The following is a 13,597-nucleotide window of genomic DNA, read 5'->3' as shown; positions in this document are numbered from 1 at the left end:
AGGAACAGCCAGTGCAAACACTGAGGGAGGAGCATGCCTGGTGCGTGTAAGCAAGCTGCATGATGACCAGCATGACTGAAGCAGGGTGAATAAGAAGAGTCGCGGGAGATAAGGCCAGTGTGGGGAGTGGAGTCCACATCATGAAGGGCCTTGTAAAGCACAGTGAAGATTTTGGCTTTTACTCAGAATAACATGGGGAATCACTGGAGGGCTCTGAGTAGTAGAGAGAGATGCTTTGCTCACTTTGGTTGCTATGTTGAGTACACATAGTCTATTCTATCATGTACTGAGAAAAGTATACTAAAATCTCCTATTGAGATCATGATTTTGTTTTTCCTTGTCATTTTGTCATGTTTTGAGGCTATTTTATTTGGTACATATATATTTTAAAAGTTTATGTATTCCTAGTGAATTTAACCTTTTACTATTCTAAAATAAGCCCATTTATTCTTAGTAATGAACTTTGCCTATAAGTCTTTTTTGCCTAATATTAATATATCTCCAAAGGCTTTCTTTTGGTTAATGTTTGCATGATATATCTTTTCCCATTTTCTAAATTTACTTTCAATTTTTAATTTATTTTCAATGTTACTGTATTTTTTAAAATTTACTTTCAATCTTATGCTTTAGATATGTCACTTGAAAACAGTGCAGAGTTAGGTTTGGATTCTTTTTGTTGTTGTTGGTGGTGGTGTTGCAGTACACGGGCCTCTCACTGTTGTGGCCTCTCCCATTGCGGAGCACAGGCTCCGGATGTGCAGGCTCAGCGGCCATGGCTCATGGGCCCAGCCGCTCCGCAGCATGTGGGATCCTCCCAGACCGGGGCACGAACCCATGTCCCCTGCATCAGCAGGCGGACTCCCAACCACTGTGCCACCAGGGAAGCCCTGGATTCTTTTTTAATCAAATACGGTAATATTTGCCTTTTAACTAGACCAACTATTCTGTTTTGCTTTAATTGTAATTACTAGTATATTTGAGATTAAACATTACATTTTAATTTATGCTTTCTATTTTCTCATTTGTTTTGTGTTTCTTTTTCTCTCTTTTCTTACCTTGTTTTGCGTTTTTTTTTAACATTTCACTTCCCCCCTCTATGATGTGGAAATTTCATCTGATGTTTCAGTTCTTTCATGGTTACCTTAGCAGTCAGAACATGCATACTTAGCTTATAAATATCAGAAGTTACTTAAAACATTTACTCTCTTCCCAGGAAATAAAATAAACTTGAAATACATTATTCCATTTACTCCTTTCCCTCCATCTTACATTATTGTTGTCTGGAATTTTAATTCAATGTTATTTTTAAACCCAACTTTGAATTATTTGTGCTGTTTTATACAGTCAGTGTTCACTTACATTTCTCTACACATTTACTACTGCTCTTCATTCTTTTTGCATCACAGTCCTTCCACCTGGGGTCATTTTCCTTCTGCCTGAAGTACATTCTTTAGAATTTTCTCTAGTGATGATGTGCTAACAAACTCTCAATTCTGGAGTATATAGAAAGTCTTTTTTTACCCCTGTACTGAAAAGTATTTTCCCTGAGTATAGAATTCCGGGTGGTAGTAACCTTATTTCACTAAATCAGGGGTCAGCAAACTTTTTCTGTAAAAGGACAGCTAGTAAATATACTAGGCTTTGCAGGCCATGTGGTCTCTCACAACTACTTAATTCTACCATTGTAGTGTGAAAGCAGTCATAGATAATACATAAACAAGTGGGTCTGACTGTGTTCCAGTAAAACTTTATTTACAAAAACAAGCAGCAGGCTGGTTTTGGCCCATGGGTCTACAGTTTCCTGACCCCTGCACTACATGGAAGATCTCATTCCACTCTTTCTTACTTACATTATTGCCAGAGTAGTCAGCTGTTAGTGTAACTGAAAGTCCTTTGAAATAATCTGTTTTTTTCTCTGACTGCTTTTAAGATTTTCTTTGTCTTTGGTTTTCAAAAATTTCACTTTGTTAAGTCTAAGTGTGTATATTTTTCCTGCTTGGGATTCACTGGGCCTCTTGAAGCTGTAAATTCATGTCTTTAATCAGTTCTGGAAAATATCTCTTTAAATATTACCTCTGTCTCACTCTCTCTCCTCTTTGGGATTCCAATCAAATACATGTTAGATCTTTTCACTGTATCATTCATTTCTCTTACCCTCCCTTCTGTATTTCCCATACTTTTGTCACTTGGGTTCATTCTGGACAACTTCTTCTGATCTATCTTCCATTCATTGATTCTCCAGTCTTCTGTCAGACATATTCATTTAATTTTTTCTTTGTTAGTATATTTTTATTTTTTAGAACTTCTATTTGTGTCCTTCTCCCTTCTGTTATGTTACTTTTTTATTGTTTCCTGTTCTCCATAGATATTTTAAATTTGTCATTTATTAAAACATCATTAGCACAGTTTAACTTCTGGTAATTACAGAAACTTAAGTCTTTCCATATTTAAATTTAAATTTCTTTTAGGCAGAAAATCATTGAACTTTACTTGTAATTCATCTAAAATCATTGCCTAACAATATAAACTAATATATCCTGACCTAGGAGTCTTCCCAACAGTATAATTCAGGTGGGCATTTGATTTTAACCTGTATTTATTTCCCTCCCTTCTTCTCTTACAGAACCTGTGTTTTCCTTAGAGAACCACCCATGACCCCAGTCTCAGTTCATGTTTGGGTGGATTGACTCTACCCAGGGTCCAATGGTAGACATGTGACTTAGGCCTGGTCAATGAGAGTTTAGAATCCCTCTGGACATAGTACTTGACCCAGGGGTAGAGAGGTGACCCAAGTTAGTACAATGAGTCTAGATTCCAGGACATTTTTTTCCAACTGGTATTTTCTACCAGGGTCACCAAGAGGATAAAAGTACAAAATTGGAGTTGCAGAAGGCTCTCTTGACACCACAGGGGCGAGTCTGCATAGAAAAGGAGGAAGCAGAGAGGAAACAGAGCCAAGATATGGCAGAAAAACAAGGCATGCAGCCTCGTGGGAGCTCCTGGATTTATATCAATTCCTTGCTTGCTTTCAGTTATACACACAAAAACAAACAAACAAACATCCTTCTGTTATTTAGGTCTTTTAAGCTGGGTATTTTTTCATTTGCAAGCTAAAGAGTCCTGACTAGTAGTGTTATCATTATGCAACACACTCTGCCCTTCATTCCTGTCATGCAATGATGATAATAATAATATCTGAAATTTCATGTCAAGAAACCACCATCTAGCATACCTTGTCTGTCTGAATCAGCAACATTCTGTAACTGGGAGAAAACATCAAATGTTCCACAGGCTCTTCAACCTCAAGAAAATCCTCTACTTTGTAATTTGTATCTTCAATAAGAAAAGAATACACAAAGCCATCCTAGAGACCAAAAACAATGAGATAAATGAAGAAAATTAGTCTTGATCAATGCATAGTATTCAATATACTTTCCTCATCAAACAAGCTAAGAATTATTGATTACCATCTACTATTCATTTTTGGAATCATCATCTATGTTTACATTATCTAGAATGCCGTGGCTTCTTACCTTTATTTAGCCAACTTTTAACCATGTTTCCTGGTCAATTTTCAATTTTATCTCTTTTGTGACACATTTTTCAATTACCTAAAACTTTACTGATCTCTCCTTTCTTTGAACTTCTTTAGCATTTATCTTCTTACCACATTCTTCATTATATAGGAGGTGGGGCAGATGAGGCAGAGTTTATCGTGTGGCTGGTATCCAGAAGTCTCCTTACTTCAAAGACCTTAGCCTTAATGTATGTATAATCATCATTATGTGCATTTCCTAAATCTCTAAATGACTCAAAGGTAGGGAGTGTGCTGTTTATTTCCTTTGTATTTTCTTTTCTAGTTTTTCACACAGTGCTAGAAACAGGGCAAGTATCCAGTAAAAAAGGGTTGGTTAAATGTTGATCAGTTAGTTGTAAACAGCTTTAGGTTAATTTAACTACTCTCAAGAAAAACGGCTGGGTTCAGACTTAAGACCTGGGGGGAGAAATGTGCAAGGTGCTTTCTCCATGCCCATCATCCTTCTCCATCCCTCACCAGAGCAGATACTCCAACCTCTCCTTTAAACTAGGTTAAAAAAACACACCAAGGGTGGCCTTGAGAAGGACAAATGCAGACTAAATGTAGGAGGAAGTAGTCCGTTGCAAGGCTGGGGAGAGGAGATTACAAGCTACATGTAGGTTAATGAGCTCCAGATTGTTTCTTGTTGGTGGAGCTACATCTCTCATTCTGACATCATTGCCTAGCTGCCCTTAGGTTCCTGGAGATGTGATCTGTGGCAAAAGATGACACAAAGCTAACAGTGTTCTGGGACGGCTACCAGTAGACCTGAGATTTTAGTGTAGGTCAGCTCCAAACCTTAGCATTGATTACAACCACATGGAAATGTAACTTGGTCTGGCCTCTTTTCATACTTACTGAGGCTATGTGCCCTAATAAATGAGAGCAAGAACTTTGGAGTTTGCCACACCTGGGTTCAAGTCCCAGCTTCTCCACTTACTGGCTGGTGAACTCTCTAAGACTTGACTCCTTTGTGTGTGTGTGTGTGTGTGTGTGTGTGTGTGTGTGTGTGTGTGTGTGTGTGTTTGGGGGGTTGGATTTTTTTAATCCTGTTTTTGCTTATTTGCAGTAAGATAGACATATAATAGATCATTATACTGTTATCTCTAATTTTGTATACATTTGAAATTCTTCATAATAAAAAGTTTTACAATAAACATCTCCCCAAACAGAATTTTAATTAATAACCTGACAGAACTTGACATCCCAAATTATGGCTCATCATAGAAAATGGAAGCAAATGGAAATTATATATTTTCTTTTCTTTCTATTTGAAATAAATTTTTAACCATTTTTTAATTGAAGTATAGTTAATTTACAACGTTGTGTTAGCTTCAGATGTTTGTATATTTTCTTGAAAGCAATTAATTTTGAAGAAAAAAATACATTACAATTCCAGAAGCAAGCACGCCTCCCTTCTGATATGCCACGGTGACTGGACTGACAAGATTTCTTCCAACTTTGGAAAAGAAAAACAAGGTGACACGTAATTAAAAGTGCTGTACAGAGTAATTAATCTCACTTGCTTTCCTAGGACTATTCATTTCTTTGTAATTCTTCTTTCCACAAATCAACGTCCTATCAGGATATGTGCTATGCTTCTCAAACAATGAAGAATAAAAGCTGTTTTGCAATGACTACTGATGTAAATCACACAAGTTTTTTTCTTTTAATGTCCTGTATCATCAGCTCTATGGAAGTAACATTGTGGAATTATATAGTTAATATATTTTCTTTTTTAGGAAAGCAATTATCAGAAATTTTAAGGGGTCAGAAAGGAAAAAGACAAAAACTGTATAATTATTAAGCTGTATACTTAAGATTTGTACATTTTATGGTACATAAATTTATACCTCAGTAAATAAAACACAGTGGACTTAAAAAAGTAAAAAGAAAAAGTGATCTATAAGAACTTTGTTATTAATAAAATATTGTCCTGGGGAAAGTAACAAAAAGCATATTAGCTTTTATGTAGATAAACCACAAGAACTACAAGATCAAAGGCTCAGAGACATGTATCAGACTTCTACTAACTTAACACTACATGCTTGGCATTTCGCCAGATGCTAAGACACATACTGTCCTTTCCTCAAAGACTATTCACCCCAGCAGTCTCTTCTTTCCAATCCAACTGCCACCAGAGTCCAGGTTGCTATGACTCCTGGCCTAGTCTAGGTGCCTGCTACTTATAGCCACCCACTTCTAGGATTGTGCTTCCCTGAACTATGGATAATTAATCTCCCCAAGCACAATTCCAGTTGGGGCACATCCCCATTCAGGAGTTGATGTCAGTCCACTGTCAGCTGAATTAAGTATAAATGCCTTAGTCAGACATTCAAGGTCAGATATGGCATCAGATAGATGTCCCTTTGTTCCCCACTATTCCTGCATAACACTCGATGCTCCAGACAAACCGGACCAGTTCTTTTTCTCAGCCTTCCCCATGTTTTCTTGTTTATGCAGATACCATTGCCCCAAATTCCACCTACCCTCATCTCTGTCTGTGAACACATCCTTTAAGGGCTATATTAAATGCCACCTACAAAATGACCTAACTTGGCAGTTTTCCCTCATCTGAATTCCCATAGCACTTTATGAAGTTCTCCTCACATCTTAATTTTCCTGGCTGCAATTATTTGTCAACTTGTCTTATTCTCTCTAATAAAATATAAATCAGCACCTTCAAGGTGCTGATTATGAGATTATATATTTGCCACCTATGTCAACTTGGAGGCCCCTTGCTTAGTGTCCTCCACATTGTAGAAGCTAGATAAATATTTATTTAAAAGTATTTATAATATATCATGAAAATAATAAAAAATAGTGTACAGAAAGGAAATAGTGAACAATATAAGACAACATACAGGGACTTCCTTGGTGGTCTATTGGTTAAGACTCTGCGCTTCTACTGCAGGGGGCGCAGGTTCGATCCCTGGTCAGGGAACTAAGATCCAGCATGCCGCGAAGTGTGGCCAAAAAAAAAAGACTACGTACAACTAAGTCCTAAATTGTGTAAAACATTACAAGTGTGATAGGGATTTGGAAATGCGAAACATTGTTTGGTAATTCACTTTACAAACACACAGAAGTGCCAATTTACTCCCTAGCAATCTCTGGAATTAAACTATAGAGCCAAAGTTTGAGTAAGTCACAGTTCCTAACTTCAAAGAGTTGGTGACTAGTGGCAAAGACAGACAGACAGACAGGCACATGGGGCGTTGTAACAGCACAGGAAGAGGCTCTAACAAAGAAGTGAGTCTGATGGAACCCCAAATGGGGCACCTGATTTTGCCTGTAGGTTGGGGTGAGGACAGAGGAAGGCTCCAGAATGGATAATTTTGCCAGGTAGACAAGGAAGAGAAGGGCATCCTAGACAAAGGTAACTACCAATGCCAGCAGGCAGAATTTAGAGAAAGCACAGGAATGATAAGAACTTCTAAAAGGATCAAGTGGGAGAGCTGAAACTGGAAAGATAGGCCAGAAAAGAGGCTTAGTTTTTAGAGAGCTGAGGGATGGCATTGTGGACATGAGATCAGAGGGTGGACTGGGCCTGGAGAGTACAGGTGACAGTAAAGGGAAGAGAGATGGGGACTGGGGTAGGAAAGTTGAACCTAATGGCTTCACTTTCTCAGTGGAGTGAGTCAGGGAACAGGAGAGGGAGCAGATAAGGGACATGCAGCCGGGAAAACTTGCTGTAGGATGTGGTGTTTGAGCTGGGAACTGGAGGATTCAGAGAGTAAGGTGGCAAGGGAATGAGCTGGGTGGTATGTCTGTAAAATGATGGGAAGAAATGACTGGCTAGATCAAGAAACTCATACTGGGGAGTAGCAGGAAATAATATTATTAAAATAATAATATTTTTATTTTAATAATATTATTAAAATAATATTAATGGTGCAGGTAAGATCAGATTAGAGAGGGCTTGAAATCAAGGCAAAGTAGTCCTTGAGTTATATGTTGAAAATGGTCTTCAAGTTTGGCAGGGATGAGATGCCTGATTTGGGTCAGCTGCGGATTAAGGTCAATGAAGTCAGCCCTAAGGTTGCTGCAGAAATCAAGGTGTGAAATAATAAGAGGAATTGGAGTGGAGCGTGCATTGGTCAGGTTGGAGAACTTGCCCTGGTGAGAATCCCTTCTCAAAGTGTCTACACGTAGCCCCCCACAAGGTGACATTGGCTTCTCTGAGTCAGGCCCAACTCTGGCCACAGCTGATGGGACCAGGAATGGACACCAGATCCAAGGAGAATAGGTCAGATTCTCTCAGAAATTCTAACCAAGCAACAAAAAGTAATTTTCAAGACGGCAGTTGGTCTTAAAAGAAGGTCTTGTGGAGAAAGGGTCATTGTGGAAGGCACATTAGCTGATTAAACACAACAGGCATATATGTATGGGAAAGGATATAGCATAGTAGCTACGAACTTGGACTCTGAAGTCATTGTCTGGGTTCAGGTGTCAGCTCCATAATTTACTAGTTATGTGAATTTGGGCATGTTTCTTAACCTCTTAATGCCTCCATTTCCTCATCTATATCATGAAGATAAAAATGTATTTCCTTACAAATTTGTTTTAAGGATTATGTGACATATACATATAGAGTGATAGCAGAAAGTCTAGAGCATAGAGCACTCAATAAACATTAGTTAGCTACAAGAAACACCCAGAGGACTCGGTAATGAACTAGAGGATAAAGAAGGAGGAATCAAAGATGTCTCTAGAAAGAGAAAAATAGGGAACAAAACATCCATTGTCAAGTGCAAAACCATCACCAATGGCTACACTTCTGGGAAGATAAAGCAAAGCAGTTTCTTACCCCTTGGTGGTCCGTCTTCTATCTTATTAAGCACAGTTACCTTCAAGTTTTCTCCACTAATCATTAAAAGATGACCCTCTTCACAGCCAACATATAGGTCACTTGTTGGAGTCCAGCAGTGCATAGTCGGGTGAACCAAAGTATATAGATCGTCTTTAGGCTTCAAGGAAAGATTTAAAACCTTGTGTTAAGACAACAGTCATGGCTTAAGAGCCAGAGAAATACTCAGCAAAAACAATTTCCAAGACAAAATAGATGAACATGTGGTGGCTTCTCTGGTTGTGGAGCACGGGCTCTACGCGCGCTGGCTTAGTAGTTGTGGCGCACAGGATTAGTTGCTCCGCAGCATGTGGGATCTTCCTGGGCCAGGGCTCGAACCCATGTCCCCTGCATTGGCAGGCGGATTCTTAACCACTGCACCACCAGGGAAGTCCCACAAAAGTCTTGGGTAATAACTTCTACACTGTTTCTTGGTAGACTTTTTGATATCTTGGATCTAAGAAAGTCATTGTTTAGCTAAAATCACACCATTTGAGGAAAATTTTGGTCAACCTTTCCCCTCCTGGTTCTGCAGGGGGGCATGAATGTGATTTTCCTTGAGTGGCTATGGAGAGGCTGGCCTCGATCCTCTGCTTGGTTAACTGTCACGGGGAATAAGAGGACACTTTATCTGCCTCTGGTAGCCTCTCTAGCTCATGAAACATCCTACTTGACTTTGATTCCATGGAGAACTCAGAGAGAAATGCACAAATCTTTGGGATGTGCCTAGAAGAAATGCTGGTTTTGGGAACTAAAAATAATATGGACCAAGGGTCTATGGCAAATTTTTCCTGTAAAGGACCAGGTAGAGAATAGGCTTTGCAGACCACATAGGTCTCTGTCACATATCCCTTTTTTTTAAAAATCACTTAAAAATGTAAAAAACAGGAGCTTCCCTGGTGGCGCAGTGGTTGAGAGTCTGCCTGCTAAGACAGGGGACACGGGTTCGAGCCCTGGTCTGGGAGGATCCCACATGCCACGGAGCAACTAGGCCCATAAGCCACAACTACTGAGCCTGCACGTCTGGAGCCTGTGCTCCACAACAAGAAGGGCCGCAATAGTGAGAGGCCCAAGCACCGCAATGAAGAGTGGCCCCTGCTTGCCACAACTAGGGAAAGCCCTCGCACAGAAACGAAGACCCAACACGGCAAAAATAAATAAATAAATAAATAAACTCCTACCCCCAACATCTTCTTGGAAAAAAAAAAAGAAAAAAGAAAACATAGTAGGCTATAGTAGAAGAGTGTTTAACTATTACAAGAGAATCTATGAGAAAGCAATTTGTTCTTCTTGGTAGAGTGAAGGAAGTGGACAGAGAGAGAATTATCATTTGGGATGGACCTGGAAATATGACTAAGGCAGAAGTCATACATAGAAGCACACCATATGATAATTTTTTAAAGGATACATTGTCTTTAATTGTATGATTGGCCTATTTCATGCCCTCATAGCCTTGGATTGTTAGAAAATAAATACTTGAGTAACAATTTCGCCACCCAGTGGGCAGGAAAAGAAAGGGGACAAAACCACTCAAAAGGATTAAACTGTTGCTGATTAATGACATTTTTGTGGTGTCTAAACTGAGATATGACTCAGAGGGAAAAGAGTTACTCACTGACTATCATTATTTAATCATCATTATTTAAAAGTTGCCTGGGTTGTCTTGATGACTTTAGACTATAAATCACAAAAAGACAGACTCTTACCTCGTATGGCAATGGGCTCAAAAATCTTTAAAAAACCACACATATCTGGTTCTCACAATACCAGTGAATCTGTATGTATGCCATAGAAGGTGAGAATTAAAACTTGGAATTTTCTTGCCTTGGTATATTAAACTAGTATTGTGTGTGGCTTTTCTTACTTTAAGAGAAACCTGGGCTTGTCTTCCTATTACTTTCTTTCATCAGTAAATATGTTCTGTGCCATTTAAAAATGAATGTAATATTATGTGGTGCAAGCAGAAACAATAATTTTCAATCCTGGAACTTGAGAATTTTAAAAGAAAAGGTGCCAATAGTGTTTAAAAGTATTTGTTGGTAACACCACCTCCTTGTTCAGTCCTCTGGAATCAAACATTTTGATCACTCGAGGACAAAATGTAAAAAACTCAAGCCCAACTTAATATTGCTTTAGAAATTGTAAGCATCTGAATATGTGTCAGAATGCTTGAGTTTTAAAAGGAATTTCTGTTTAGCAACTTCTGCTTTAAAAAAAAAAAAGTAGATGGAAAAAGAAAACTGGACCCTTGAGATTAAATTCACTATCTTGGATCCAATTCTGCCCAGATAACACCTGCCTTTGATTTCCCCCATGCTACTACTGGATACCATTTCTAATGCCCCAAATAAGTTGTGTAACGTGATGCGGGCCTATTTAAAGTCCTATTTAATGTGTCTTTCTAGTGTTAGCTATAAGAGAAATAGGGGAGTATTTAACATTTGTAATTTTATAAAAATCCACATTTGTCAATTTTTAAGACCCTTAAATAGGTCAAGTCATTACTGGTTTCTTTGCCATTGGTACTGGGTCACAAGAAATTTCATTCACAGGAAGAAATAGAATCAAGACATTTGAGATCTAAGTTTAGTTATGCTTTCACTCATTGTTTTTAGCAATTTTTCTCACCTTATTTGTCTATAAAATGAAAGAAGTAAATACTGAGGAAGTTGATTTCTAATTTAAATGTAAAGTAAATGGCTTTAATAATGTTCCCTGTATGATTTAGAGATGTCATATTTTAATATTAAATTTCTGTTTTCAGAAAAAGGTTAAAATGCACTGAGTTACAAAAGTCCTAGGAAATAAAGATGTCTGTTTATTATGAGCATTTTAAAAAATGGTAACTCCACATTTACTTATTTAAAGGTGGCATTTCATAGCATTTTTCAAATAACAAGAACAATTGCTTGTATTTTAAATGTTTTATGTAGGAACCATCAAGTTGGCACAAAGGGTGAATGATGTGGGCTCCCACAGAAATTTGTTGCACACACACACACACACACACACACAAATCTGAGATGGTTGAAAATGTGGGTTCTTTGGCATCAAAAACTAAGCATAGAAACATTGTTTCAAGTTGTAAACCTTGATGGCTGATGTGTTTGTTTTTACTTTGCTGCCCCACTGTGGCTGAATGTGGTTGCATTTCCAAGCATGGGACCTGTACTATTAAAAGGAAATAGTTATTTTCTGTAATTTAAAAAAGTGAGTAATTGTCATCCTTTAGAGGAAATGCTAAGAGCATACAACCTTTTCCCTTGCTGGCCAGAGATTTTTTGATAAACTAATTATCACATGGAACTATTTTAAACATCTATAGCTTAATTCTCTGCAGTGTTCAGAAACACTGGGGAAACTCTACTTCTGTTCTTCTGGGCTTGGAGCTTTCACACAAGCATTCACATAACGCAGGTTCCAGAGGCTCAGCAGAATCCAGCTTCTTACCTTCATCCCAAAGGCCCTGCATGTGTCACTCTCTGCTCCCTGCCTCGCTCTTGACCATCACTGCACCTCATTCCCCCTCACTTACTCTGCTCCAGACACAGGGCTCTTTTCTCAGCTCCTCAAACATACTGAGTTCTTTTCTTTGGGCCTTTGCGAGCGCAGTTCCCTCTGCCTGAACACTCTTTACGCTGCTTATAGTAGGAGGAGCGCCTCCTTGTCCTTCAGTCAGCTCCCCAGAGGCCTTCCTTGAGCAGCAGGTTAATCTCTCCCTCACCTCCCCGCCCACCTCTCATTTATCCTGTTGTAATAACTGTCACGTTTTGCAACGATTTGCTGTATCTCTTTACTTCTGGTGTTGGTGGCGCTGCCGCTTTGTCTCCCTGGTAGAACGGAAGCTCCGAGAAGCAGGGTTATTATGCCTGGTTGGTCGCCATACGACCCTGTTGCCTGAAACAGTGCCTGCTACCTACAGGGAGCTTGATAAGTATCTGCTGAATGAAAAAAACTGAGTAACTGTTGGCAAACTCCCTTACGAAGCTTTCTTCCACCGTTCTGCACGGCCTCATTTCCTCCTGGATTTGCTCCTGCTTCTGTGATTGTTCCTCCTCAGGCTCCTCTTCTTCCTCCTGTCTCTTGGCTGACTCCTTCCTCTCCGGCTCTCTTCCCTGACACCCTCTCTTCCCTTTTCCTCACCCCCTATCCCCTGCCCCCCGCCACGCTCCCACCATCCTCTCTGGGGGAATGACTCTGACCACACACTGTGTCTCCAGCCCTGCCTTCTCCTCCCTGACACTAGGTCCAAGTTGCCAGCTTCCACCTGGCATCTCCACCTGGATGCTGCCCAGCACTCCAAAGTCAGTATGTCCAAAACTGAAATCACATCTGGGCCCCCTGTTTCAGTTAGCAAGGCCATCATCTTCCGAGTCACCCAAACTCAAAACTCCAGAGCCTTCATCTCTCGTGGCCTCCAGGGCTAGTCTGAAATAAAAACCAGGAAGATCCTCTCTATCCTGCATGTCTCATGGGATGGTCATGAACGCAAATAGGCAAACACGGAGAGGGGCCAAGTCATTACCCTGAAAGTTTCTGCCTCTTCACCCACTAGTCCGGCAATGGCTGACACAGGGAGCACAGGTCCATAGACAGGATCTTTGGGCAATGATTGGGGAAAAACTACATCTGTTTCATTACAAAATGACCCATCTTCCAAAGGCAGTCTTACTGACCTGTGGAAAAAAGAGACGTCAGAATAATCAGATCAACAGAAATAAGTCACTGATGGAACTGCTGCATATCAGCGGTAAGCAGAATGGGAGGTATTACAACTCATTAAAAAACCTAGCAAAAACCAGATGAAACCAAATAGCAGATTTAAAAATATATATCATAAAAGTACAAGTAATACACAGTCATAAATTAAGTATATAGGGATTTTTCAAAAAGTTAATATGTAAAGTAGGAATTGTAAATTTGAACACTGACAGGGGTTAAGCAGGTGGTGTGTGGCCAGGTAGGATTGTGGCAGATGGGAAAGTGGTTTCCCTCCTGTGAGACAGTGGAAAATATGTATAGGTCTCTTCCTAGTTTCCTGGCACAGAGGTCCTGAAACCCTTGTAAGTCCCCAAGTGATAAGAGCATTTGGAGCATCTTCTGTGCTACCGAGGCGATTCTAGGTGGGCTCCTGGGTGGCTCCGGAACGGGTGCTGGTCACCAGAAAGACC

The 13,597-nt window shown here is 39.6% G+C and overlaps 1 protein-coding gene across 1 annotated transcript in view; it reads right to left on the bottom strand.

Annotated features, from left to right (window-relative positions):
- CFAP43 (cilia and flagella associated protein 43) overlaps positions 1-13,597 on the bottom strand; it is a gene marked incomplete at both ends in the record, with an annotated part of 98,509 nt that overhangs the window by 69,460 nt on the left and 15,452 nt on the right. The window contains 4 exons of the mRNA XM_082855006.1: positions 3,233-3,364; positions 4,969-5,036; positions 8,388-8,547; positions 12,952-13,102. Of these exons, the coding sequence (XP_082711132.1) occupies positions 3,233-3,364; positions 4,969-5,036; positions 8,388-8,547; positions 12,952-13,102 (511 nt within the window). The remainder of the gene's footprint in view (positions 1-3,232; positions 3,365-4,968; positions 5,037-8,387; positions 8,548-12,951; positions 13,103-13,597) is intronic.

This window comes from Leucopleurus acutus (genome assembly GCF_964270905.1).
Source record: "Leucopleurus acutus genome assembly, chromosome: 14".
In the NCBI taxonomy this organism is placed as follows: domain Eukaryota; kingdom Metazoa; phylum Chordata; class Mammalia; order Artiodactyla; family Delphinidae; genus Leucopleurus; species Leucopleurus acutus.
The sequence above is the reverse complement of the archived record's forward strand: the minus strand, read 5'-3'. Positions and strand labels throughout refer to the sequence as shown.